Source organism: Elephas maximus, chromosome 1 (genome assembly GCF_024166365.1).
Source record: "Elephas maximus indicus isolate mEleMax1 chromosome 1, mEleMax1 primary haplotype, whole genome shotgun sequence".
Classification (NCBI taxonomy): domain Eukaryota; kingdom Metazoa; phylum Chordata; class Mammalia; order Proboscidea; family Elephantidae; genus Elephas; species Elephas maximus.
The window spans coordinates 107,036,641-107,064,428 of NC_064819.1; the positions used below are offsets into that span (position 1 = coordinate 107,036,641).

Genomic DNA, 27,788 nt, shown 5'->3' on the forward strand with positions numbered 1-27,788 from the left:
GTAACGTATATAAAAGCAGCTAGGAACTATAAAGGATCACACATATGTAAGATTATTTTTTTAACCAGATAGTTAATTTTCAGATAAATTACTGAGCCATCCATAATACTCAAACAGAGGGGTTAGATTTATTTCTTCTCTGCCTAGAAGCATAAAGCTCTAACGTGGAACCACTTTTTTCCAGTAAGAAGAGTTATTTAGTTTCTTGCTTTTTAAAAAACTTGAAACCCTGATCTTTTTTTAGCAGAGTTTTATTTTAAGGCTGTTTCTTTTTAACATGAATAATCCAAAGATTGAAATCAATGCTCTGTTAGTTTTAAAAACAGTTATTTTTAAATAACTATTTTAAAAAAGTAGGCCACATTTGGGAGCCCTGGTGGCACAGTGGTTAAGAGCTACAGCTGCTAGCCAAAAGGTCAGCAGTTCAAATCCATCAGCCGCTCCCTGGAAACCCTATGCGGCAGTTCTGCTCTATTTTATAGGGTCGCTATGACTCAAAATTGACTCCACAGCAAGGGGTTTGGTTTTTCTGTTTGTAAGTGACAGTTACATATTGGTATATATTGTATTGTGGCTTACTTTTTTCCTTTCAGCAATTGGTCTTGATGATCTTTCCGTGTGAACATATATAAATTTACTTAATTCCTAATTCTTCTTAACTGCTGTGTAGCATTTGTAATATTTCATCTAAACAACAGGTCATAATTTATTTGGTTGACGTGTAAGGAGTTTGCCAAATGTTTAAGTCAGAGGGAACAGACTCTGCAAGAGTGCCCTCACGTTAGACACCAACTACCCAGAGTTGGTCAAACTGTGAAGTTAAGGCCACCGTCCTGTTACTGGGTAACAACCCCAGGTTCTTACTCGGCATGACTCGCGTTGGCCAGTAAACGAGATCAAGGTGGGAGAATACGAAACGTACCTTTATTTCCTTGTACAAGGAAAGGGAGTCAGGCGGAGCTGTTGCTGCCAAGACTACTCGCCAAGGGCAGGCAGGCAAGTTACTTTTAAATGGGTTTACAAGCAGGGAGTATATACAAGCAACATTCTTAATCATACTGAGGAGCAGTGGGGTTTGCATATAACTTCCAGGCAAAAGCAATTCAAATGGAAAGCTGGGGTGGGGACGGCCAGCGAAGGAAATGATTTTTCAGTACAGCACTGTAGGTGAGGAAGCCAGGTGAAGTTCTCCACTTTGCCGAGTCTGCCCGAGACTTCTGGTATCAGCTGCCGGTTCGAGGGTTTCCCAAAGTCATCCTCAGGTTCAGTAATTAACTAGAAAGACTTAAAGAACTCTGGAAAATGCTATGCTTACAAATACAGTAAAAAGCTACACATATGAGTCAGCCAAAAGAAGAGACATGTAGGGCCAAGTGTGGGATGGGTCTGTACATGGAGCTTCTGTTGTGCTCTCCTGGTGCAGTCCTGCAAAGTGTTAACCTCCTCCCAGCTACAATATGTAACAATACTCAGAGTATTGCCTACCAGGGACACTTGTTCGAGCCTCAGCGTCCAGAAGTTTTTGTTGAGGCTTCGTTATGGTAGGCAACGTTGATTGTTTCATTACCCACTACTTGAACTCAATCTCTGCCCTCTTCCCAGAGGTCAGGCTGTTAACACCTGGCCCAAGGCTGCAACTCTCTAATCTCTGATTGATCTTTCTGATGTGACCGGTTCCTTCCCCCCTTCCATCTTGTTGGCATAAACTATATTGCCCACAATCCATTGTCCTCTTGATAAATATTTAGGTTGTTTCTAGTTTTTGGCTATTGTGAATGAAGCTTCTGTGAACATTCTTATACATGTGTTTTTGTGGGCATAAACGTTTATTTTTTTTTCCTAGATAAATCCCTAGGAGTGGAATTGCTGGGTTAAAGTGCAGGTATATGCTGAACTTAGCAAGAAATTGCCAAACGTTTCCTAAAATGCTTTACATTCCCATCAGTAATATATGAAAATTCCAAATGGTCCATATCCTCATCAACATTTGGTATTGTCAGTCTTTTTAATTTTAGTATTCTACTGAGTGTGTGGTAGCATCTCATTGTGGTTTTACTTTTCCCTGATGACTAATGATGTTGGTGCAGTTTTACCTGTGCGCATTGCCCACCTAACTTGTGTGATGTTATTGTTCAGGTCTTTTGTTCATTTTTATTGGATTGTTTGTCTTGTTATTGTTGAGTTTTGAAGTTCTTTATATATTTTGGATACAAATCCTTTGTCAGATATGTTTTGTGAATATTTTCCTCCAGTTTGTGGCTTTTGATGAAAAGTTTTTTTTTTTAATGAAGTTCTGTATATCAATTTTTTTTTCTTTATAAGCATTGTTTTCTGCATTTAAGAAATCGCTGCCTTCTTCCGGGTTGCAAAGGTAGTTTCCATACTTCTGTAAACTTTGTAATTTTAGCGTTTATGTTTGGGTGTATGATGTATCTCAAACTAATTTTTGGATATTGTTTGAAGTAGGGGTTGAGCTTCATTTCTTTCCATGTGGATATTTAGTTGTTCTAACACCATTTGTTCCTCACTACATTGAATTACTTTGGTACCTTATCAAAAATCATTGACCGTATACATCTGGATCTGTTTCTGAACAGAGTTCCATTTACTGATATGTCTATTTTTATGCCAGTGTCACATCATCTTGATAACCATAGCTTTATAGGAAGTCTTGAACTGATTAGTGTAAGTCTTCTGGCTTTGTTCTTTTAAGGTTTGTATTAGCTATTTCAGCTCCTTCGCATTTTGTGAATTTTAGAATTACCTTGTCAATTTTTATTTTTTAAAAAGCTTATTGGATTGCATTTAATCTATAGAACCAGTTTGGGGAGAATTGACATTTTAACACTATTGAGTCTTTGAATCCATGAACATGCTTAATAATTTCTTTCGTAACGATCAGCACAAAGCTGGTTCCTGTTAGGCGAGGTTAAAGATGTCCCAAACATCCACCTGTTACAAACTGCTGTACCACTCCATCATCTCTAACATCAATTACTCCCCCTTGCCTTAGTACTCTCCCTCCCGCCTTTGGGTTCCGTAATTCACTGCAACGTCTCACAGGACTCACAAACTGTGTAAAGGAAATGACTCACAATATTGTGGAGGCTGGCAAGTCCCAAATCCCTGGGTCAGGCATAGGCTTCTCCCAACCCTACATGGCAGCAGGGGCTGATGAACTCAAACAGGCAGTTCAGAACACAGGCTGCTGGCTCACAAAGCTGCGGAATATGGTGAATCAAGTCGAATGATGGAGGTCGATGAAATCAGCCTGTCAGACAGCAGGCCTCTGGCTCAGGTCCCAAGAACTGGAGGTCAGTTGATCATGAACCAGACATGGGAGCCAGATGCAGAGAGAGAGAAAGAGAGCCCCCCCAGGCCATCCACACCTATATCATAGGTACAGACCACACCCCAGGGAAGGGCATAACTTGAGTAAGGGTGGGACTTGAGTCATGCCCTTCTGCAAGGCTACCACCCAAGACACACCCTATGCCAGTCCTGTCTCATCAACATGTAGAGGTCAGGATCCACAGCATATAAAATGGAGGACAACAATACAATACTGGGAATCATGGCCTAGCCAAGTCAACACAACACCAACCCTCACAGGTGCCATATACCTTATTTGCATAGTCCTACCCAACCATTGTGTGTGAGTCACAAAGACCTGGCTAGAGGGCCATATTAAGTAATTCATTACACTGCAATTTCATGCCTCTTTGTTTATTAAGGTCGTCTTTATCTCAGCAGTGCCTTACAGCTTTTAATGTAGAGATGGCACACACCTTTTATTATATTTATTGCGAAGTATTTTATGATGCTGTTGTAAATTGAATTTTTTCTTAATTTCCATTTGTTTGCTGCTAATATAAAAGAATAGGTTTTTGATGTTGAACTTAACACTCTGTGGCCTTGCTAAATTTAGTTGTTCTGATAGTTTTGTTTCATTTGGGGTTTGTACCTTGGATTTCTCTATAAATAATCATGTCCTCTGTGAATGGGGGCAGTTTTATTTCTTCCTTTCCAATCTTTTATTTGTTTTTTATGCCTTATTGCACTGGTAGAAGTGGACATCCTTGCCTTGTTGTCAATCTTAGGGGGAAAGCATTTAGTCTTTTACTATTAATTATGTTAAGTGTAGCTTTTTTCATACATACCCTTTATCTCATTGAGGAAGTTCCCTTCTTTTCCTAGTTTGCTGGAAGGTTTTTTTGTTTTTTGTTATTTTAATGTTATAAATGGTTATTGAATGTTGCCAAGTGCTTTTACTGCATCTATTGAGGTGATCATATAGTTTTTCTCCTTTATTCTATGGTGGATTCCATTGATTGATTTTTTCAAGTGATAAACCCTACTTGGTTATCTTGTATTATATTTTTTATATATTGCTGGATTAAATTTGCTAATGTCATGTTAAGAATTTTTTATGTCTGTGTTCCATGAAAGATATCAGTCTGTAGTTTTCTTGTAATGTCTTTGTCTTGTTTTGGTATCAGTTGTGCTGGCATTTAAAATAAACTTGGAAATACTCTTTCTTTCTCTGTTTACTGAAAGACTTTTTATAAGATTAGTATTCTTTCTTAAATGTTAGAGAGAATTCACCAGTAGAACAAACTATCAAGGCCTAGAGTTTTCTTTATAAGGAAGTTTTTTTATAACAAATTTCCTTGATACTTACTAGAGTTATTCAAAGATTTAATTTGTCTTGTGTCAGGTTTGGTGATTACAGTTTTTCAAGGAATGTAATTGTTTCAGCTGTGTTGTCAAATTTATTGGCATAAAGTGCATATTTCCTTAGGCTTTCGATGCCTATAGTAGCTGTAGTGATACCCTCTCTTTCATCCCTGATATTGGTAATTTGTGTTGTCTCCTTATTTGTCTTCTCTTTTGTCTGTCTTATCAATTTGTGTTCTTATCGTTATTTCTTTCTTCTACTTATTTTGAATTTAATATGCTTATACTTTCTGCTTTGATCCATGAGTTATTTAGAAGTATATCATTTAATTTCAGAATATTTGGAGTTCTTCTGGAATCTGTATTATTACTGAGGAGCCCTGATGGTGCAGTAGTTAAAGTGCTCAACTGCTAACCAAAAGGCCAGTGGTTTGAACCCACCAGCTGCTCCATGGGAGAAAGATATGGCAGTCAGCTTCTGGAAAGATTTACAGCCTTAGAAACCCTATGGGGCAGTTCTACTCTGTCCTTTAGGATTGCTACGAGTCGGAATTGACTTGACGATAGTGGATTTGGTTTTTTGGTGTGGTATATTGTTGTTTTGGAAACCCCGGTGGCGTAGTGGTTAAGTGCTACGGCTGCTACGCAAAGGGACAGCAGTTCGAATCCACCAGGCGCTCCTTGGAAACTCTATAGGGCAGTTCTACTCTGTCCTGTAAGATCGCTATGAGTCAGAATCGACTTGATGGCACTGGGTTTGGGGTTTTTTTCTTTTTTGGTTATATTATTGATTTCTGATATAATTACATGTTCCTTAAGATTTTGGTCTTTTGAGCTTTATTGAGCCTTGTTTTATGGCACAGCATCTGATCAATATTGAATTTGCATATGCACTTGAAAAGAATGTATATTCTGCAGTTGTTGGGTGCATTATTCTGTAAATGTCAATTAGGACAAAGTGATTGATAGTGTCGTTCAGGACTGCCATATCCTTACTGATTTTTTTGTGTTCTATCAGTTACTAGAAAGTGCTATTAAAATCTTCAAATGTGATTGTGAATTTGTCTGCTTCTTTTAGGTTGGTTTTTGTTTCATGTATTTTTAAGCTTTTTTATTGGGCACATATATATTTATGATTGTTATGACTTCCTGATGTATTGATCCTTTTATCATTATGCAGTGTCCTTCCTTTTTAACTCTGGTGTTATTCTTAAAGTCTATTTTATCAGATGTTAATATAGCCACCCCAATTTTATTGTGATTAGTGTCTTCATGCTATAGCTTTTTCCATCCTTTTACTTTTAAGCAATTTGTGTCTTTATAATTACAGTACATTTCTTCTAAGCAGCAATTTGATATTCCTTTCCTTATCTAGTCTGACAATCTGCCTTTTAATTGGTGTGTTTAGTCCCTTTATATTTAATGTGATTATTTGGTTGGTTATAATTATTAATGTGTATCTTGATTTTGGTGTGCCATTTTTCTTTGTTTTCTGTTTGTCTGATGTGTTTTTTATTCCTCTGTTCCTCACTTTATGCCGCCTTTTAGGCATAAAAAATACATATAATCTTTAACTTTTGCCCACATGTACATCAGTGATCTTCATTCCTTCCTGTGGGTCAGAAGTCAGCAAACATTTGACTGTTGTAAACATCCAGGTAGCGGCTTTGCAGGCCATGTATGGTCTCTGTTGTATATTCTTCTTCTGTTTATTTTTGTAACCTTTTAAATGTGTAAAACCATTCTTAGTTTGCAGGCTGTACAAAAATAGACTTCAGGCTGTGGTTTGCTGATTCCTGCTCTAGATCCTAGTTACAGTCTGATATCATTTCCCTTCAGTGTGGTAATGAATTCTTTCAGTTTATATTTGTCTGAAAATGTTTTTATTTTATAATCATTTTTAAAGGATGTTTTTCCTGAATATAGAATTCTGAGTTGATGGGGGCAGGAGGTTGTTGGTGTTTTTCAGCATCCTGTATGGAATACGTTGGTTTTCTCCAGCAGTCTTCAAGATTTTCTCTTTATCTTTGGGCTTTAATAGTTTGGACTTGATGTACCTAGGTGCATATTCTTTGCGGAGCCCTAATGGTACAGTGGTGCAGTGGTTAAGAGCTCGGCTGCTCACCAAAGGTTGGCAGTTCAAATTCACCAGCCTCTCCTTGAGACCCTATGGTGCAGTTCTGCTCTGTCCTACAGGGTCACTGGAGTCAGAATCAACTCGACCGCAGTGGTTTTTTTTAATATTCCTTGTATGAAGCCTTTTGGGGTTTGTCGAGTTTCTTGGATCTATAAGTTGATTTTTTTTTTTTTTTTTTTTTTACCAAATATGGGAAGTTTAAATTTTATTTCTTCAAATATTTTTTCTGCCTAATTTTTTCCACTCCTAGGACTTCTGTTATACTGTGGTATAATTGGGAGAGACTAATTAGTGCAGTTGTACGTGTTTATAACTTATAAATACATGTAAAATATAATATCAGTATATATTTAATACGAATAGGTATTTATAGATAGATGTGTGCTCAGAACATTTTGATAGAAGGGATATGTGATTGAGAGAGTTTAGAGATGACTGCTTTAGACAGTTCCTAACATTGTGAGTGCTCTAAATGCACCGACTTTGGCCAACCCTGGGTGCCTTTAAGACGGACCTTAACAAGGGGCACTGACGCTATGTACACCTGTCTTTTCTGTTAAAGGACAGACCCCTAGAGGGCCAGCTCTAGCTTTACTCTTCTTTATATAAAAATATAAAGACAGTGGCTCTCAGATTGATATTTTTCTTTAATCCAAAAATATTATCTGTAGGAAACAAACTAAAAAAAGGTCACTGAAAGCAGAAAGAGAAAGATGGGTAAAAAGTATACCAGGCAAATAATATAATACAAAAGAAAGTTAGAGTAGCAGTTTTAATATCTGACAGAATAGTGTTTAAGGCAAAAAGCTTAAGGGACACAAAAGGACATTGTATGCTTTTAAAAGGAGCAATAAACAAATATCTATAATGAACAAATATGCATGTAACAATCATGTCTTGATATATATCAAGGAAGAACTGCAGGGAAAAATAAAAAAATAAACAATTATTATTAGAGACTTTAATATCTGCCCCTCAGAAACTGATAGATTAAGCAAACCAGAGATACCTAGGATTTGAACAATTAATAGACTTGCTATCAAATATAATAGAACTCTTAAAGAGAATATGTATTTTTTCAAGTATACATAGAACAGTTACAAAAGTAGTCTGTGTGATAAATCTATGGGATAGATCAGAGAGAAATAAACTCTTACGTGTAATGGTTAATTGATTTTTGACAGGGTTGCCAAAACTATTCAGTATGGGAAAGAGTAGTCTTCCGACACGTGGTGCAGGAACAACTAGATACACATATGCAAAAAAGGAAGTTGGAGACTACTTCATACAGTATGCAGATGTAAACTCAAATAGATCAGTAACCTAAATATAAGAAAATATATTTAAAAAGCCAAAATTACACAGCTCCTGGAACAAAACATAGGTGTCTTTGTGATTCTAGATTAAGCGAAGGTTTCTTAGGTATGACACCAAAAGCACAAGCAACTACAGTAAAACAAAAAAAAAAAAAAAAAGATAAATTGGACGTAATTCAAACTGAAAACTTTTGTGCATCAAAGGACAGAATCAAGAAAGTGAAAATACAGTCCACAAAGTGGAAGAAAATATTTGCAAATCATATCCACATAAGGAACTCTTACAACTCAGCAATAAAAGGCAAGTAACCCAATTTTTAAAATGTACAAAGGATTTGAATAGAACATTTGTTCAAAGAAGATCTGCAAATGGCCAACAAGTGCATGAGAAGATGTTCAGCATCGTTAATAATTGCGAAATGCAAATCAGAACCACAATGCAATACCACTTCAAAGAGGCAGACAGTAAGGAGTGTTGGTGAGGCTGCAGAGAGGTTGGAGCTCGCATACACAGCCGACAGGATTGTAAAATGGTGTAGCTGCTGTGGAAAACAGTTTGACAGTTTCTCAGACTACTAGACATAAAGCTACTGTATGACCTTTTATGACCCAGCAGTTTTCTTCCTAGCTGTGTGCTGAAGAGAAGTGAAAGCGTATGTCCATGCAGGAACGGGGACGCTAGCGGCTGTAGCAGCGTTGTTTATAACAGCCAGAAATGGCAACAGCCCGAGTGTCTGTCAACTGAAAAATGCACAGGAACGTTAGCTGTAAGATGAAATGAAGTACTGATACATGCTACAATGTGGCTGGACCTTGAAAACATTTTGCCAAATGAAAGAAGCCATATACAAAAGGCCACGTATTATATGATTCTGCTTATATGAAATGTCCAGAATAGGCAAATCCATAGAGACAGAAAGTAGATTAGTGGTTGCCAGGGTCTGAGAGAAGAGGACAATGGAGAATTACTGCCAATGGGTACAGCATTTCTTTTGGGGATGATGAAGTGTTCTGGAAGGAGATAGTGGTGGTTGCACAACTTTTGAGTATACTAAGAACCATGAAATTGCACACTTCAGAAGAGTGAATCTTATGGCATATGAATTATACTCAATCTCTAAAAAAAAGTAATCTCTGTGTTTGCCTAGATAAACCCATTGCTGTCGAGTTGGTTCCGACTCGTAGCGACCCTACAGGATAGAGTAGAACTGCACCATCGGGTTTCTAAGGAGCAGGTGGTGGATTCGAACTGCCGACCTATTGGTTAACAGCCGAGCTCTTAACCACTGTGCCAGCAGGGCTCCATTTGTCTAGATACTGGTTTCTAAATACCATTGTCCAATAAAAGAAATTGGAGCTCACTGGAAAAGAGATTGATTTCAGAGTTGGGGCAAGGAAAATACAAAATAAGTCTAGAGCATCTGGTAGTGTCTGAAGGTACAGAAGTGCTCAAGAAAAAGGTGGGACGTGTTGAAAGGACACAAGAGCCATCCTGAAGGAGCTCCCAGTGACCAAAACTGAAACAATTTTAGCAACAAAGTAAAAACGATAGATTATAATCCATAGAATAAAATAATTGTGAGTCCACACTAATATAACCAAATAATTGAATAATAAACAAATGGGAGATAAGGGTCAGTTCTCTCTTAACTGAAGAACTCTGATAAATAAAGCAGGAATGAGGGAAATAGAAATCACCATTAGGCAAACACCACAGTGATAATTGTAAGCAAGATCTACTGTTGGAGGGTAAAATTAGCGGGTGAAAGTTTGAAGAGAAACAAGATATTTGCATAGTCACAAAGTATCTCCCAAAATATGTTTATTAATTATAAAGTGAATAATAGTAACTTTTTTTCCCAGTAAAGAAATCTGGCAAACACTATCTTAACCAAGGTAGCATCACCAGGAATAAGACATATCAAATCAATTTCATTTAGTCCTAGTTATAATGCACTGAGAAGGCCACATCATTTCTGTGGTGTTCTTGCCAAGAATGCATAACCTCAGTCTAATCATGAGAACATCAAACAAACCCAAATTGAGGGACATTCTACAAAATAACTGACCAATACTCTTCTAAAGTATCATGGTCATGAAAGACTAGAGAACTCAGGAACTGTCACAAATTGGAGGAGATAAAGGAGACATGACAATTAAATGCATTGTGGGATCCTGGATTGGATACTGGCACAGAAAAAGAAATTTTTGTGGGAAATATGGTAAAATTTGAATAGGATTTGTAGCTGATAGTATTGTGCCAGTGTTAATTTGCTGATTTTGATAATTGAACTATGATTAACATTAGAAGCTGGGTGAAGTATATACAGAACTCCCTACTATTTTTTTTTTAACTTTTCTGTACATCTAAAATTATTCTAAAATTAAAAATAAAACATTCAGCTCAAGAAGCTAGAAAAAGAACAACAGAGCACTCATAGAAATAAGAAAGGGAATAATAAAGACAAGATCTGAAAATGAAATAGAAAAGTTGAGAGGCTGGCTCTTTGGAATAATTAGTAAGCCAAATTTCTGGCAAGACCAATTAGGAAAAAGATGTGAATACACAAAATGAAAACTGAAAAATACACTTAACTGTATTCCTTTTGGAGACCGTGGTGGCGTAGTGGTTAAATGCTACAGCTGCTAACCAAGAGGTCGGCAGTGCAAATCCACCGGGCGCTCCTTGGAAACTCTATGGGGCAGTTCTACTCTGTCCTATGGGGTCGCTATGAGTTGGAATCAACTCGACAGCACTGGGTTTGGTTTTTGGTTTTGGTATTCCTTTTAATGGCATTGTGTCTTGCAAAGCTGGGTTCTCTGCGGTTGTTGTGATAAGTAAATACTTTGTGGAAATCAATGTGGATTAGGAAATGAGGGCGGTAGCAACCAATCTGATTGGAAAGTTTGAGAAGTTAGGCAGTGTCCAACAGATGCTAAGTTTTTTTTTAGCCTAACTGTTTGATAAACAGAACTGTTTATCTTTTGGCCTTGAGGTGCCCTGGAAAAATTACCAAACACCGAAAGTGCCAGGAACCAAGAAAATTTGGAAACTTAGATGAAATATATAAATTTCTAGAAAAAATGATAGGCAACTTGGTAGAATATGAAAAATATTGGGATAATAGTCAAAGATCTGTGCCTGTGTGATAAAAACCAAACCAAACCCTTTGCCGTCAAATGAATTCCGATTCATAGCAACCCTATAGGACAGAGTAGAACTGCCCCATAGGGTTTCCAAGGAACAGCTGGTGGATTCAAACTGCTGGTTTGGTTTAAAAAAAAAAGCATCTGTTAACTCTTAGGCCTGGATGATAAAAAACCCATTGCCATCGAGTCGATTCCAACTCATAGCGTCCTTATAGGACAGAGTAGAATTATCCCATAAAGCTTCGAAGGAGTGCCTGGTGGATTCGAACTGCTGACCTTTTGGTTAGCAACTGTAGCCCTTAACCACTATCCCACCAGGGTTTCCATGCCTGGATGGTAGTACTAGTAAATTCTATCAAATTTTAAAGGAACAATTAATTCCTTTCTTACACGTTACTGCAGGAAGTGAGAAAAAAGTAAAAGCTGCTCAGCTTTTTTATGAAGCTAGTATGATCTTGATTCCAAAACTGGATAAAGACAATATAAGAGGAAGAGCATTATAAAACCATTTCTTTTATTGCTGTAGAGCAAAGGTTCCTAAATAAAACATGAGCTATCTGAATTCAGGAATGATACATCACAATCACATGGAGTTTAGCCAGGAATCCAAAAGTAGTTCAACTTTAAAACGTATTCGTGTGATTTATCATTTTAGTAGTTGAAAGATGAAAAATAGGTTCTTCTGATTTGATTCAGAAAAGTATCTTAGAAGTCTCAGTAGCTATTTATGATATAAATTCTTAGCAAACTAGGTATGTAGGGAAACTTTATTATGTGTCTGGGTGTTGAACTTTGAAATCCTTTTTATTACTGACAATTTCAAACATAATAAAAGTAGTGTGAATAGTATCATGGACCTGACATGTACTCATCGTTCAGCTTCAGCGATTATCAACATATGGCAACTCTTTTTAGTCTATATACCCCGTGCACATAATTCTTTTTCTGTCCTGCCAGATGACTTTAAAGTAAATGCCAGACATCATACCCTTTTATCAACAGATACTCAGTATGTAGCTTTTTTTTTTGCCCCACAACCATTAACATCGTATAAAAGAACGCTAATTCCTTAATGTCATCTAATGTCTAGCCAGGGTTGAAATTGTCCTGATCGATTCATAAATGTGGACCCAAAGTTCACACATTGCATTTGCTACTGTGCCTCTTGTTTTTTAAATCCATAATAACTTGTAATAACTTTAACTTCATAAGGACTTGTGTATAATTTCTTAGTTCTTAATGTGTCACATGATGCTTGGCTGCTGTCATTTTGTTAAGATTGATCAGTCAGTTCAGGTGTTTGATAGATATATCAATGCATAAATGCATGCATACATACGTCAACCTTTTTACCTAATGTTTTAGCAGTCAGTGAAGATTGCCTATGAGTTGGAATTGACTCGACGACAATGGGTTTTGGGGTTTGGATGATTGCCTAGGTCTATTATTTCATTGTTGTTAGGTGCCATCGAGTCAGTTCCGACTCGTAGTGACCCTGTGTACAACAGAACAAAACACTGCCAGGTCCCATGCCATCCTCACAATCATCGTTACGCTTGAGCCCATTGTTGCAGCCACTGTGTCAGTCCATCTCATTGAGGGTGTTCCTCTTTTTCGCTGACCCTCTACCAAGCGTGATGTCTTTCTCCGGGGACTGATCCCTCCTGATAACATGTCCAAAGTATGTGAGACGCTGTCTCACCGTTCTTGCTTCTAAGGAGCGTTCTGACTGTGCTTCTTCCAAGACGGATTTGTTCTTTTGGTAGTTCATGGTATATTCAGTATTCTTTGCCATCACCACAATTCAAAGGCATCAATTATTCTTCAGTCTTCCTTATTCATTGTCCAGCTTTCGCATGCATATGAAGTGATTGAAAACACTGTTTCATTAGAAATAACAAAATTGTGGTATTCTCATTTTATCGTTTGTTTGTTTTTATTAGCTAGACGTCTTGTATAAAAGAAAAATAGTCCCTCATCGATCCTTTGATTACCCTGAGGCATAGAAAGGCAAAATAGAAGCTTGATTCTTTCTAGGAAGAAACTTTCTCATTAAACCTACAGGAACATAATATTTAATGGAAAGCCTTTAGATGTGTTTATGTTAAGATCTGGAGCATGACAAAAATGCCCACTATTACTGCTGTTGTTTTGCATATTGTTGAAGTTCAGTGCCAGCACTATAAGGAATAGAAATAAAAAATGTAAAGATTGGAAGGAAAAAGATAAAATTGTCATAATATACAGACTATACATTCATTTACTTTGGGGGTGGAGGGACAGAATCAGTGAACTATTAGAGCTATCTTTACTTCATCAGGAAACCCTGGTGGCATAGTGGTTAAGAGCTATGGCTGCTAACCAAAAGGTCAGCAGTTTGAATGCGCAGGTACTCCTTGGAAACCCTATGGGGCAGTTCTACTCTGTCCTCTAGGGTCACTATGAGTCGGAATCGACTCAGTGGCAACAGGTTTGGTTTTTTTTTTTTTGCTTCATCAAGGGTACTAACATCAATAGTATTCTTTTTTTAATCAAACTTAACCAACTAGAAAATGAGATTTTATATATATATGTAATTTATATGTATATATATGTATATACACACATATATAATTCAAACAGCAAAACCCAGAAAGTACCTAGATATTAATCTAATCAAGAATACAAAGCATTCGTGTGAAGAAAATTTTAAAACTTTAATAAAGGACATAGAAAATTAAATTGGATATGATAATTTATTCTTATAAGGATGTTAGTACTCCTGAAAGTTGGATATTTTTAAGGAGCTCTGTGAACTTATACTAAATGATGTGTGGAAGAATAAATAAGAGTTCTTGAATAGCTTAAAAAAAGTGAACCTTAAAAAAAGGAGACTAAAGGGAAACTTACCCTACCATATATTACAACACAGTATATGAGACCGGAAGAACAAGATGGTAGCTGGCAATCACTACTGACTAGTCTGACCAGGACCACAATAGATGGCGCCACATAGAATAGGATAAAAATGTAAAACAAAACTAAAATTTTTTTTAAAAGGCCAGACTAACTGGACCAATTGAGACCAGAGAACTCCCTGAGACTGTCACCCTGAGATATTCTAAACCTTGAACCAAAACTTTCCTGAGATCATCTTTTAGCAAAACAACATTCATAAAATAAAGGATGTTACTTGTACATATGGTGCTTTACCCAAAAACCATCTCTGTGAGATCAAAAGGTCGATATTTAAAGCAAAAATGAGAACTTAATGGGGCAGGGAAACTTAGATTACTAGAAACTGAACAACCAGAACACAATTAAAGATAATGTTGACATGTTGTGAAAATGTAACTAATCATGACTCGGCGTCTCATTTCCTGGAATCATAAAGATTCTCCTATTTAAGATATGATCTGTAAATGCATCTAACTGGCAGTATGATGCAGGCCAATGAAACAACTGAGGACAGCGCTGTCAACTCATCTACCTGTAGAACTCTCACTTCCCCCTCAGGATGCCTCATGGACCATATGTGTTACGTGACAGTTGGACATGTGGACCAAGTGAGGACATCCATGTCAGTCTGTATATTGAACACTTAGAAAGTTTAATTTCCCATTTAAATTAGAATTTAAACATTTTTTATTTAAATTTGATAAAGTTTTAAACATAATTTAAACATTTAATTTCTTCATTACTTTAAAGACCCTTGATCTAAAATAACTACTTAGAGGGAGTTATTTGAAGCCTGGAGATAATATATCTTAAGCAACTATGCAAATTTTGAATCTACTCCATATACATCTGTGTTTTAGTATAAAATACGGTTTCCCCAGATTTTTGAGAAAAACTACCGTTCTATAATAAAAACCCGTATGCCATGCCTTTAAAGATTCCCTAGCACACATCCAGTATGAGAAGCAAAGTCTTAAGCTGATTTCATTGATCAAAGATCTTTGGGAATGATTATTTCCTCTCTTATAACACCAAGAAACTTCTATTCTGGCTCTTGTAGGATGGGTTCCAATTTGAAGCTATTCTGTTATGAAACACACAGTTACTTTATGAGACTCTGATTTTTTTTTTTTTCCTTTAACTTTACAGAGACTGTGCAGTTGATCCAACTTGTGTTTTATGCATGGAGTGCTTTTTGGGAAGTGTTCACAGAGACCATCGATATAGGGTTAGTAATGTCAAGATAATAACCGTACTGAGTATTGAATTTCATATGAGATACCTTTTCGTCCTTTTTAAAACCCAAAGATTTAGTATTCAAAAGGGGGGAGAGTGATTTTAGCAATGTGGTATTAAATACCATTGAACATATGATAGCAGTGTAGAAGTGAATTATGAATTCAGCCCTCTTGGGACACACATTTTTAAGAATGACAGTGTAGATATCAGCTCTTCCGTATTGGTTTTCAAATAGTTTGTTTTTGCTTTGCTATTTTTTATGTTTATCATTTTTGTAATTCTAGGTTTATGAAAAGAATTATCAAAAATTAAAGGATAAAAGTAAGAGTTACAGATGTGAGAGGGAGGTTCTGAAGGGAGGATGTGAAAGAAAAGGCATAAGCAAAAGTGATATGATGATACATTTAAGAAATGTGCTATGATCATCTTTTACAGAAGATTTGTCATTTCTTAATATTAAAGAGGCGTCGACTACAGTGCAGGAAAAGGGTCCAGCTCCAGAGCACAAGACCTACCAGTGTTGTTTTTCTTTCACTGCTGTAATGCAGTCATATGTTTCAGAAACCAGATAGATTTGCCTTTAAGTCAGGGTTACAGGTAGAGGCAGATTACCCCTAAGCCTATCCCAATTCCTCTACTGGAAATTGAAGACAGAGACATGACGATTTAGAGGTTAGATGGAACTTTTCACCCTATTCTCAAGTGAAAAGGCGGAGAAGGAATATATCATCATTGTTCTTAATGAACAAAAATCCTGCTGGGCTCAGGACTGTTCCTCCTGTTTATTTTTACTTACTCTACCTATGTGCTGATAATGATGAACTAAAACAACCACATTAGGTTCCTTCTTTCTTGTATGTTCTCTTTGTTCTCATAAATCAGCAAGAGAATCCCAGTTTCCTTTAACCTGCTCTACCTGTATTTGATAACAGAAACAAGCGTTTAAGCTGTAGGATAGGGTTGTCATTTTCAAGATGGCTGCCTGCCCATGTTTCTTGGTGTATATATTTGCAGCCTTTGGGAATAACTGCAGTTTGTGGAGGTTATATTCATTGTATTGTGATATGTAACACACAAATTCTTCAGAGAGAATTGGATAGGACTCATTCTAAAAATTACTGCATCTCATAATTATTCTTGACAGTATTGTAAGAAAAGCAGCATTTCCAGTCTACTAATTATTAATTATAGATTCTATCTTACTAGATTGCTTGAATCACTGCCATACTTTAAGAGGAGGTGTGAATAGTATTTGAACCCCACAAGTGGTAAAAACTTTTTTTTTTTTTTTACCAGACAGTCCACTTTTCTATTTCCTGAGCCTCTCTATTACCTGGCCTTTCAAAGAGTGGCGATTTAGAGAGTGTTGGAGAAGAAAAATAAACATATCTGTAGTCTTTGTTGGTAACTTTCTCTTAAAGACTCTTCCAGGAGACAGAAGCTGTAGGAATCTTTATGCCCTTGAATCTGTTATACTACACTCTAGCACCACAACCCATTAGTATAGATACCAACATTATAGCAATTTAGCCAAAACACAGCTGAAAAAACCCTTGTGGTCCTTGTGGTTTTCCTAATTAAGGAAATCATGTACGTGGACATATTCTACTTCTTACAGTATCTGTAGTTTCCTAGACACTACAACGTAGGTTATTTTATTTTTAAATCACTTAGATTAGCCTATAGGCTTATTTAAAATAAGCTTTAAAATATTTTAAAATAAGCTTTAAAATATTTTTAGTTTGATATTTAATGAAGGTAAGTACCCCTCCAGAGAAATTAAACGCCTAAGCAGTGTTATTTGCTTAGCACTCAGTATTCTTATTTACATGCTGATTTAAATCGCCCTTAGTAAATAGTTGTTGACAAGATACTTTACACTTTTTTTTCAAGATGACAACTTCAGGAGGTGGAGGTTTCTGTGACTGTGGTGATACTGAAGCTTGGAAAGAGGGACCTTACTGTCAAAAACATGAACTTAACACCTCTGAAATTGAGGAAGAGGAGGTAAAAACATTTTTGCCAAGTTATTTTGAAGGAAATACTCTTTAACCATGAGTTTGAAATATTTTCAGACATAGGGATTAGGTTTTAATATGAAAAAGGGTGAGCAAAATAATCTTGTCACTATTAACAGTGCTTAAAGGTACTTGGAAAATTCTTTGCTTTTTTGGCGGGGGGTAGATGCTGTCCTATTGCTAGTAGTATACCCTTGAAATTCTACAAATTCAGTTTAAAATTCCTTTTTTTTTTTTTAATTTTAATTTGGTTAGGTCTTTTTGTTTCGATATTTCGTTTCGTTTTACGTATGTATGAATTTTTTTTTTTAAGGCCTAATTTATTATTGAAGGAATTTTTTTTAGTATGTGTAGACCAGTTAACTTGGTTTTTGTATATTTGTGTTGTAACTAAGGCTTTGTAGGCCAGATTTCTTTCGTATGGCCATACATGGCAGCCAATCCTAACCAGCATCTCCTGGTAAATCAGTGCCATTGGATATGCAATGGGACCAAGCATGGAGATAATAGCTCAGTACAAATTATACCCACTCCACCTGTAAATATGTGCATTCTGTTGTTGTTGGTCCTGCCTTTTTTTTTTTTTTTCCCTAAATATTTGTGATGATGTCGTGGACCTTCCCACTAAATAAATGTTTGAATTTCTGCTGCTGTTGTTTGCAACAATTTGATGTTCGGCTGAAGACCCTTATTTTAGATTTTATCATTTTATTGTGCTTTAAGTGAAAGTTTACAGCTCAAGTTAATTTCTCATTCAAAAATTTATACACATACTGTTTTGTAACATGAGTTGCAATCTAGATTTTATTATTTTTAAATGGCAGGGAGGTGGGTATGTTTAACAGTGTCAGTAGGCCTGGTACTGATTTAGGGCAAGTGGACATTAATAGTCCTTGCTGATGCACATACTTTGCAGGTCTCAGATATTTTAATGGAATGACCAAGACTCTGTGGTGTAGAACAGTGTCTTTTTAAACAGTGTTTCATGGAAACCTGAGACTTTGTGCAAGTGTTCTGGAATTTGCCATAGGGAGATACCAAGTGGTGAAGGCTCCAGGATTTCTTCACTTGAATTGGACCGGCTCCATTTTTATCTTTTTTTATATGTTGGATTGGAGATCTGTATGTAAAAATACAAAGCTAATAAAAACATTTTTTTAAAAAAAAAAGAATTCTACTCTAACAAAAGATTAAAACCACTTTAGGACTTCTGTTACCTTTTTGTCCTTGTGTTTGAATAGACTTAACATAGTTTTCTAAGAAAAAAATTTGGACCTGCAGTTTCTTTGTTGGCTTATTCTTATATATTAATGGGGTGGCTATCAAATAGTGTGTTCTCTGATTAATTTTCTGAATTTTAAGATGATGCCAGCCACAGCCTGGCTGAAATCATATGGTCATGCCCTAGAAAGTATATACTCTAGGAACCTGAAAGAGAGTAAAAACTCCAAACTCTTCCATTTAACTGTTATTTTTAAAAGTTCAGTTAAGAAATATGAAGTCTTTAAGGACTACTTAAAAGATGGCATATCTGGTCTCCACTCACTAAATTTATAAATACATCTAGGTTTTCTACAATTTATGCTTGAACTGAAAGAGACCTATATGTTCTTTATTTTATTTTATTTTTATTCTTACTATGCCTTAAGTGAAAGTTTACAAATCAAGTCAGTCTCTCATACAAAAATTTATACACACCTTGCTATATACTCCTAGTTGCCCTCCCCCTAATGAGACAGCACACTCCTTCTCTCTACCCTGTATTCCCCATGTCCATTCAGCCAGCTTCTGTCCCCCTCTGAAAGAGACCTATATATTTCTTGGAATATAGTTTTTTTAGCCTGTCATAAAATTCCTTTTGTTCAACATAATTTTTTTGGTGTACATTCAGCCTGCATTTCAAGAAAAAGGCTAGCAAAAGCTTGGTAATGTATTTTGTAGGGATAATGTTTAGGAGTTTCATGAATCTTCTCAACTCTTGGCATTTGGGATGGGACAGTTCTTCATCATATAGGCCACAAGTGGGCTATAGTCCCACAGACCACATCTCGTCTGCTACCTGTCTTGGGCTGGCTGGTGAGCTAAGAATGGTTTTTACATTTTTAAATAGTTGAAAAAATTCAAAAGAATAGTATTTTGTGACGTGTGAAAATTATATAAAATTCACATTTCAGTGTCCATAAAGTTTTATTGGAAGTCATTTATATGTTGTTTATAGCAGCTTTCCCACTGCAGTAGCAGGATTGAGTAGTTACCACAGAGTCTCTGCAGGCTGTGAAGACTAAAATGCTTACTATCTGACCCTTTACAGAAAAAGTTTACCAACCCCGGTATAGACTGTCAGAAGCATTGTGTTTAGCATACCTGGTTCCCACTCACTAAATGCTAGTAGCATCTCCCACCACTGTGACAGCAAAAAATGCCCAACCAGATTTCCGAATGGCCCGTTGGGCATGGGAATGAGCAGAGTGTGTGGGTACGAAGATACCTCTAGGAGCGGTAATTCAGAACCACCACATCCTACGTGATAGTGTCTCCTTTGTTAATCTTCATAAAGGTCCATAAGAAATTCCTCTTAGGTCTCTGCAGTAAGAAACATTCTGTGTTTTTTGGTATGAGTCTGACAATTGATTGTGTTTCCTTTTGTTGAGCCTTCTGAGGGACACAGAGCTAAATGTTTGGCCAGTCTATACTATACTGTACAGCTGTATGGACATTTATTTGATCTTCATTATAGATAGATGTTATCTTGACTTATTTTCCTACCTTTATTTTCTGTTACCTACTTTGTGCATCTCTTTTTTGTTTCGAATACTATTTTATTGCATTGGATGTATCACTTAAGTTGCTGCAAATCCTTTTTAAAATGAGATTTAGTTAAATAACAAATATTAACTGAACGAACAACCTTAGTGAAGATTTTGATAATCTGAAATGTTCGCCCGTCAATGCTGCTCCCATCTCATTTGAATGTAGATGAGTGATTATTAACAGCTAAAACTTATACCAAGTACTTCACTTGATTTATCTCATTAATTCTCAGAACAATCCTATACAATGGATAACTCTTGTTACTAATATTTTATAAACGCAGAAGGTTGAGTTTCAGAGAGAGCTGAAATTTGCCCAAAGCCTCCCACGTAGTAAGTGCTGGAGCTGAGGTTTGAACCTACGTAGAACAACGAAGTCTAGACCCCAGAAACGGAACTCTTAATAGTACATTATATTAGTTTTTTAAAGCATTTTTAGCGGTGAGATTGTTTGTGTTTGTTTATTTTCAAATAAAATTCTAATACAAAATTCCTGTAATAAAACAGATAAAAATGATATTACTAATAGGTTTAGTTTTTGTAAGTTAAACAGCATATTATTTATTTGGTCAATTCATAAGGTGAATTAATAACTTCATTAAATTACTTAATTAAATCTCATCCTAAAGAGGATTTGCAGCACCTTAAGCAATACATCCAATGTAGTAAAATAGTACTCAGAACAAAAAGAGATGTATAGAGTAGGTAAAGGGAAAATAGATAGGAGATGAGTCAAGATAACATCTATTTATAATGTAGATCATAGCATAGACAAACCTTCCGCTCTGTGTTTTGATAACTTTTCTTGGAGTTGCCTTAATAAAATACCACAAAGTGAGTAGCCTGAAAGAACAGAAATTTATTTTCTCACAGTTCTGGAGACTAGAAGTCTAAATCAAGGTATCGAGCCGTGTTGATTCCTTCTGGGAACTTTGAGAAAGGAACTGTTCGGTGCCTCTCCTGGCTTCTGGTGGCTGCCTACATCCTTGGCATTCTTTGCTTGTAGGTCCTCGTAAGCTGTCTTCCCCTTGTGTGTGACCGTTTCCATGTGCGTCCTTTTCTTTTAGAAGATACCACTCAGAAGGGTTAGGATTAGGACCCACCCTCCTCCAGTATGACTTTATTATAACATCTGCAAAGAAAAACCTGTTTCTCCAAACAAGGTCACACTAACTAGTACAGGGGGTTAGGACTTCAACATATCTTTTCGGGGGACACATTTCAATCCATAACATAACCGTTAAGTCTTTAGTTTATTTCTATATTTTGTTTTAGTTGGGCAGTAAAGAGAAAATCCTTGTTCATACCTTATTTGCATATGACAGCATTTAAAGTCTTTATTGTGATACAGGCTTATATGTAAAAATGCAAACGGTACAGAAGTGTATCACCTGCAAGATTGAAGTTCTCTGTAACTCCCATTGCCCTCTTAGATAACCATTGATGAACTTCATAACCTCTTTCTAGCTTGAAAGAAGAGTAAATCAAAGTTGACTCACCAAAAAAATGCCTGCATTCTCTCACATAAATACAATCAAAGAACTAAAATTATTAGTAATAATTGATAACACAACATAGGATAAGGTGGTCATTTATTTACTTATCACAACTGACTTATGCTGTGACAATAGCACTTTGTGCACAAGTGCCTCAGTCTTTCCTGGCATTTAATTTACTAATCAGTGACACATTTTTCAAGAAGTTTACATGTATGTACAAAGATGGCAAGAGAATCTGCTTTCCTAGGCCTGCCCCAAAGTGGGTTAATCTAGCTGCAAAATTACCCATTGGTGATTCCCAATATGTAACATAATACATTTTAGAGTATATTTTCCTACTACAGTTTTTTAATATAGATTATTATATATTTTTTAACTGACATGTAAATCAAATAGGAAGCACCTCTACCGGACCCTGGGATTTTGTAGAATGAAGTTTGAGAACTACTGGCTTGGATTTTCAATAATTAGCTGATCTTTCTGTTTTAGGATCATTTGATTCTTATGAATTCTGTTTCTCATAATTCTTCATTCTCTAAATGTTTTATATTATGGGATGTAGTTGTAAGAAATGGAATGACTATATAAATGAGATAATATAACTCAATAAAAACTCAAGAAAGTTGAGTTTTGGTTTTACTTTCTATTCTGGTGTAGTTCGAGTTTCATGTTATTATTATGCCCACTCTTTTGTGAATACCAGGAGATACCAATTCTAGTTCCTTCTGTGCACATGTGGTTTTATTATAACAACATCTAGCACCGCCATAAGAAATAATAATAAACCTTGCTAACTGAAAGAAAATACTCGATGGAACAAATAAAGCAGCCTGTATGGGAAGAGTCATAAGTAAAAGGTGCTGTAAGAACTCGGAAACTCCTTTTCTTTCTGGGAAACATACCTTCTTCAACCCCTAGATCCATCTACTTTAGGAATCTTTGTCCTTTTTCCTCCATTCTTTTTTGTATTCCACCTTCTCCATTTGTTTTACAGCAGTCTGCCAGGTTTATCTTTGGTGTATGCATTCAAAGATATTCTACATCCTTATATGTACATTTGCAAAAATTTGCTGATTCCATTCCATGGTGGGGATTTTCTTATTTGAAAAAATGAATTCAACCCTGTTTAGCCATCAAGCTAAGCAAAGTGTTAAGACTTAAGGTAAAGTGTTACAATTAAAGATTGTGTAAAACATTTTGCCAACCTTAACTGAAAGAAACAATGATAAAAACTTAGTGTAAGAAACTAGGTTTTTTTTTTTACATTAACCTAGAAATGTAGTGGCTTCTTCACTGTTAAGCCTGATGTGTGATGGTCCCCAGTTAACACACATTTGCACCTCACCTGCTGAGAGAAAGTAGACACCTGAGTGATTCGTACAAGATTAAGGGGACGTTTTCTGACGTGGTTGAGTTCTTACCTGCAAAATCCCCCAAATTAGTCTCTCCATTATACCTATAAAACCAAAGATTGCTTGGCTGTCTTAAGATAACATTTTTTTGTTTATTGTGAGAAATTGGGGGTTAGTAGTATATGAAGCTATAAAGATGGTTTGATCTTAGAGATACTAGAATGCAATTTTAGATTTATGCATTGGGCATTGAAGTATCATTTAGTGTTTTGATTCATCAGTTCAGTAACTGGAATTACTCTGAGCAGAATGTTTTAGGAAGCTTGATTTGATAGGAAGTAATGTAAAAAAAAAAAAAAAAATTTTTTTTTTTTTTTTTTTTTTTTAATGTGTAGGATCAATTTGAGTGAAGCGAAGCTGGAGCTGGAAGACCAATCAGCATTTTACAGTAGTCCTCTGAAGAGTAGAGGCAGAGCAGGGAAGAGGAGAGTTAATGTGTGTTTAATATGGTTGCTTTTTTCCCCCTACTTTTTCTTTCAGGATCCTCTTGTGCATTTATCAGAAGACATGATAGCAAGAGCTTACAATATTTTTGCTATTATGTTTCGGTATGCTGTAGAGATACTAACCTGGGAAAAAGAAGATGAATTGCCAGCAGATTTAGAGATGGTGTAAGTATAACCCATTTATTTTTGTTTTTTGAGGAACTACTGAATTTTAATACAACTAGAGTAGGACATGATCTTTTTAAAAAAAAAAAAATTAGTGTCCAGCAGAAGAATAGCCTTGATTTTTTAGTTTTCAAATACATGTAATCCACTTAACTGGTTTATCCCTTTTGGTTGGTTGGTTGGTTTGTAGACATATTTAAACCACGTCGAGGCTCTACCACTGGATTCAGGCATATTCAGTTTTGTATTCTTTGATTGTGTCATAAAATTGATAAGTTAACTCTGTAACATGCTCTGATGATTATTTTTTGTTTCACTTATCAGATATCATTAGGCAATGAGTTCTTTGATATGAGTTTTCTGGTTCAAATAAATGCTCAAACTCAATTTTAACCATTTTCATTCTAAATCTTTATAAAATTCTACACTTTGCATTTTTAGAGTATTGTGGGAGTTGCAAATTTGTAACCAGGGAGTAAGATTCTTCCATAGCTGTATCTTGCTTTATTTTAATTTCAGATATTCCCAATATCAAAATTAGAAGACTTGATTTAAAAAATTGTTTTCCATCTTACCTGGGAAAAAATCACGTCTGGTAAACCTGGCCACCATCAGTAGACTGGTTGCTGTCTCCTTAGAGGAAAATGTACCCTCCCTTTGACCAGCATCTACCCGACTTCTTCATTCAGTTATATTACCTGTCTGGCCCAATACACATTTGAATTCGAGGCCTCTGAAGTAGACGCCATTGAAGAATGTTTACAATACATTAACACACCCCAACCAGTTATATTTTTTGAGTTCTTGTGTCTGCTTTTATCACAGGAATTTGTTCCTCTGTGTTTTTTATTAAATTTGAGATTAAAGGCTCACTTTTTTGTTTTGTTTTGTTTACTGTGCTTGCTTCAAACAGCCTTTCCTTTTAATTCTAACCAATACTTGTTAGAATTGTACTCATAGTTATGATGAATACAAGCTGGAGGTAGGCCTGCAGGACACTTGGTGTGTTTCTTTTTAGCTTTCTCAACAATATTCCAGATAGTTAAGGTTGTGGGTTAAATGTTTTCTAGATAAGTATACTGTACTCTCTTTGGAAATGTCAAAAATGACTTAGAACCTCATGACTTTATCTTTCTACACTTCAGGTTGGGAACCATTGATACAAGATCTAAGTTTAGACCCTAGAGAATATAATAGTTTTTGTTTTTCATTCCATTGTAGGTTCAGAGTCACCAGCATGAAAGGCAAAAGAATCTAACTTGGTTCTTTTATAATGTAAATGGTGTTCCATCTGTCCAAAAACATGACTCACCCATTGTCCTTTAGATACCAAGTCCAGCTGGTTCTCCTTCCTAAAAACCTGTCACATCTTTGTGTGTGTGTGTGTGCGCTTTAAGTGAAAGTTTACAATTCAAGCCAGTTTCTGATACAAAAACTTATACACACATTGTTATGTGACCCTAGTTGCTCCCCCTACAATGTGACAGCACACTGCTTCTCTACCCTGTATTTCCTGTGTCCATTCAGCCAGCTCCTGTCCTCCCCCTGCTCTCTAATGTTGCCTCCAGATAGGAGTTGCCTCATTGTCCCATGTGTCTGCTTGAGCTAGGAAGCACACTCCTCACCAGTACCATTTTCTGTCTTATAGTCCAGTCTAATCTTTGTCTGAAGAGTTGGCTTCGGGAGTATAAAAACCTTTCAAATCTTTATTCTTCTGTTCATCTCCATTACTACTACCCTAGATGCCTAATTATGCTTGAACAGCCTGGGCTCCTAACTGGGCTCCCATATCCACTTCTGATTCATTCTTCACACTGTAGCAAAAATGAGCTTTAAGGCAAATCTGATCATATCTCCTATTTCAAAGCCATGATTGCCCTTGTTGCTGCTGTTGTGTGCCATCGATTTGATTCCGACTCATAGTGACTCTATAGGCCAGAACAGAACTGTCCCATTGGGTTTCCTAGGCTGTAGTTTTTACAGGAGCAGATTATCAGGCCTTTTCTCCCACAGAGCGACTGGTAGGTTCAAACCACCAACCTTTCAGTAACATCGGAGAGCATTAACCCTTGGGCCACTAGGGCTCCTTTGATTGTCCTTAGGATGACAAAAGCCAAAATCCATTTTAAGGTCTTCAAGATTTCTGCCTATCTCTTCAGACTAATACTAATCTCTTTCTTCCTCTTTTTGGTCCAGCTCTCAATATTTACCTAATCCACGTCCAGCCTTTGGTTTTACCTTCCTCTAGTCCAGGGTGTCCCAACCTTGGCATTATTGGTACTTTTGTTCTGATTACTTCTTTGTTACAGGGGTTTTCTGGCACATTGTAGGATGTTTAGCAGCATTCCTGGCTACTAAACCTGCTAGGTGCCAGTAGTAATCACCCTTCCAGGCATAACAGCCAAAAATGGCTCCAGACATTGCCATATGGTTCCCTGGAAGGACCAGCTCATCCTCGATTGAGAACCACTCGTAGCTACTTCTGACTTTAGGTCTCAGATTACTTTTCCAGCAGCTCTTTTCTGAATTCCTAGACCTGTCATACCCTGCTCTTGCATGCCGCCCTTAATAAAAGCCAGTGCATATAGACTTAGATATTCAGAATCTGTCTTCCCCCCAGACTATAGTGTGAGAGCACAGGTACCACGGATGACTTCTTTACACATATGTGATCAGTACATAAGCACATTGCCTAGAACAAAGTATGCTCTTAATAATCAGCCTGGAGCAAGATAATGTACAAACAGAAAATTCAATATATAATGTATGTTTTGTCCCACAGAGAGAATAGTGACACCTACTACTGCATGCTGTTTAATGATGAGGTGCACACCTATGAACAGGTTATTTATACTCTTCAGAAAGCTGTGAACTGTACACAAAAAGAAGCCATTGGCTTTGCGACCACAGTAGATCGAGATGTAAGGAATTTCATTTTATTATATTACATAATAAATTGAACTTTTACTAATGATACATTATCCCAGAAAATTGAGTTAGAGGGTATATATAGCTAGGCTATTTTTAAGTTCCATTTAAACATTGGCCCAAGTGTATATCAGGTATAAATGCCATTGCCGTTGAGTCGATTCCAACTCATAGCGACCCTATAGGACAGAGTAGAGCTGCCGCATAGGTTTCCAAGGAGCGGGTAGTGGATTCTAACTGCTGACCTTTTGGTTAGCAGCTGAGCTGTTAACTATTATACCTCTAAGTTATTGCCAGATAGGAAGTTTAAAGAGGAAACATAGATACAGTTGCCCTCATTCTAGCCAGTGATTAAAAATTTTCAGTTAGGAAAATTGAAATTATAGCAGTCTGGAAGAATAAATGTTGTGATATTCAAGGAAATATGCATATTGGTGGCTTGAGAGAGTTAAGATAGCTTTGAAGGAAAACATTTTGATTTGCTTTTCATTGATGAATAGGATGAACATTGTAAATATTAAAATTGACCATAAAGTTTGTTTGCTTACTGGTTTAAAGCTTCTTAAAATTGAATATAATATTTTTAAAAATTGATTTTAAATGTCTTGTTTATAGGGGCGTAGGTCTGTTCGATATGGAGACTTCCAGTATTGTGAACAAGCAAAATCAGTAATTGTTGTAAGTAATTTTAAACATGACTCCATTATTATTCCTTATTCGTTTAAAACTTTTCCAGGTTTTGGCATTTATGAACCCTTTTTTCTGGACAGTTATACTAGTGAAACAGAATAGAGTCCAGAAATAGATACTAGTATAATCTAGAATATCTAGGAGGCTACAAATACATCCTAAGGTGGAACGAGAACTTCTTAGTCAAGATGAGACCCCCCAGAAGTTAGAAAAAAACTATACAAGTTTTTTGGCTATATAAAAAATTTGCACAGCCAAGTATTCCATAAGCAAAGTCAGTAGACAAATACATGATTTGGAAAACCTGTGTCTAACACAGAGGATAGACAGTTAATATTTATAATAAAGAGAATGTTCTGATAGA

The 27,788-nt window shown here is 36.3% G+C and overlaps 1 protein-coding gene across 5 annotated transcripts in view; it reads left to right on the forward strand.

The window, feature by feature from the left end:
• Nucleotides 1–27,788, forward strand: part of UBR2 (ubiquitin protein ligase E3 component n-recognin 2) — a 129,231-nt gene that overhangs the window by 21,235 nt on the left and 80,208 nt on the right. For 4 of the 5 annotated variants that reach the window (XM_049892205.1, XM_049892216.1, XM_049892227.1 and 1 more), the window contains exons 3-7: nucleotides 15,367–15,445; nucleotides 17,350–17,463; nucleotides 23,676–23,806; nucleotides 26,589–26,727; nucleotides 27,350–27,412. In XM_049892205.1, coding sequence (XP_049748162.1) covers nucleotides 15,367–15,445; nucleotides 17,350–17,463; nucleotides 23,676–23,806; nucleotides 26,589–26,727; nucleotides 27,350–27,412 — 526 coding nt within the window. The remainder of the gene's footprint in view (nucleotides 1–15,366; nucleotides 15,446–17,349; nucleotides 17,464–23,675; nucleotides 23,807–26,588; nucleotides 26,728–27,349; nucleotides 27,413–27,788) is intronic. The other variant, XM_049892236.1, reaches the window with a different exon arrangement.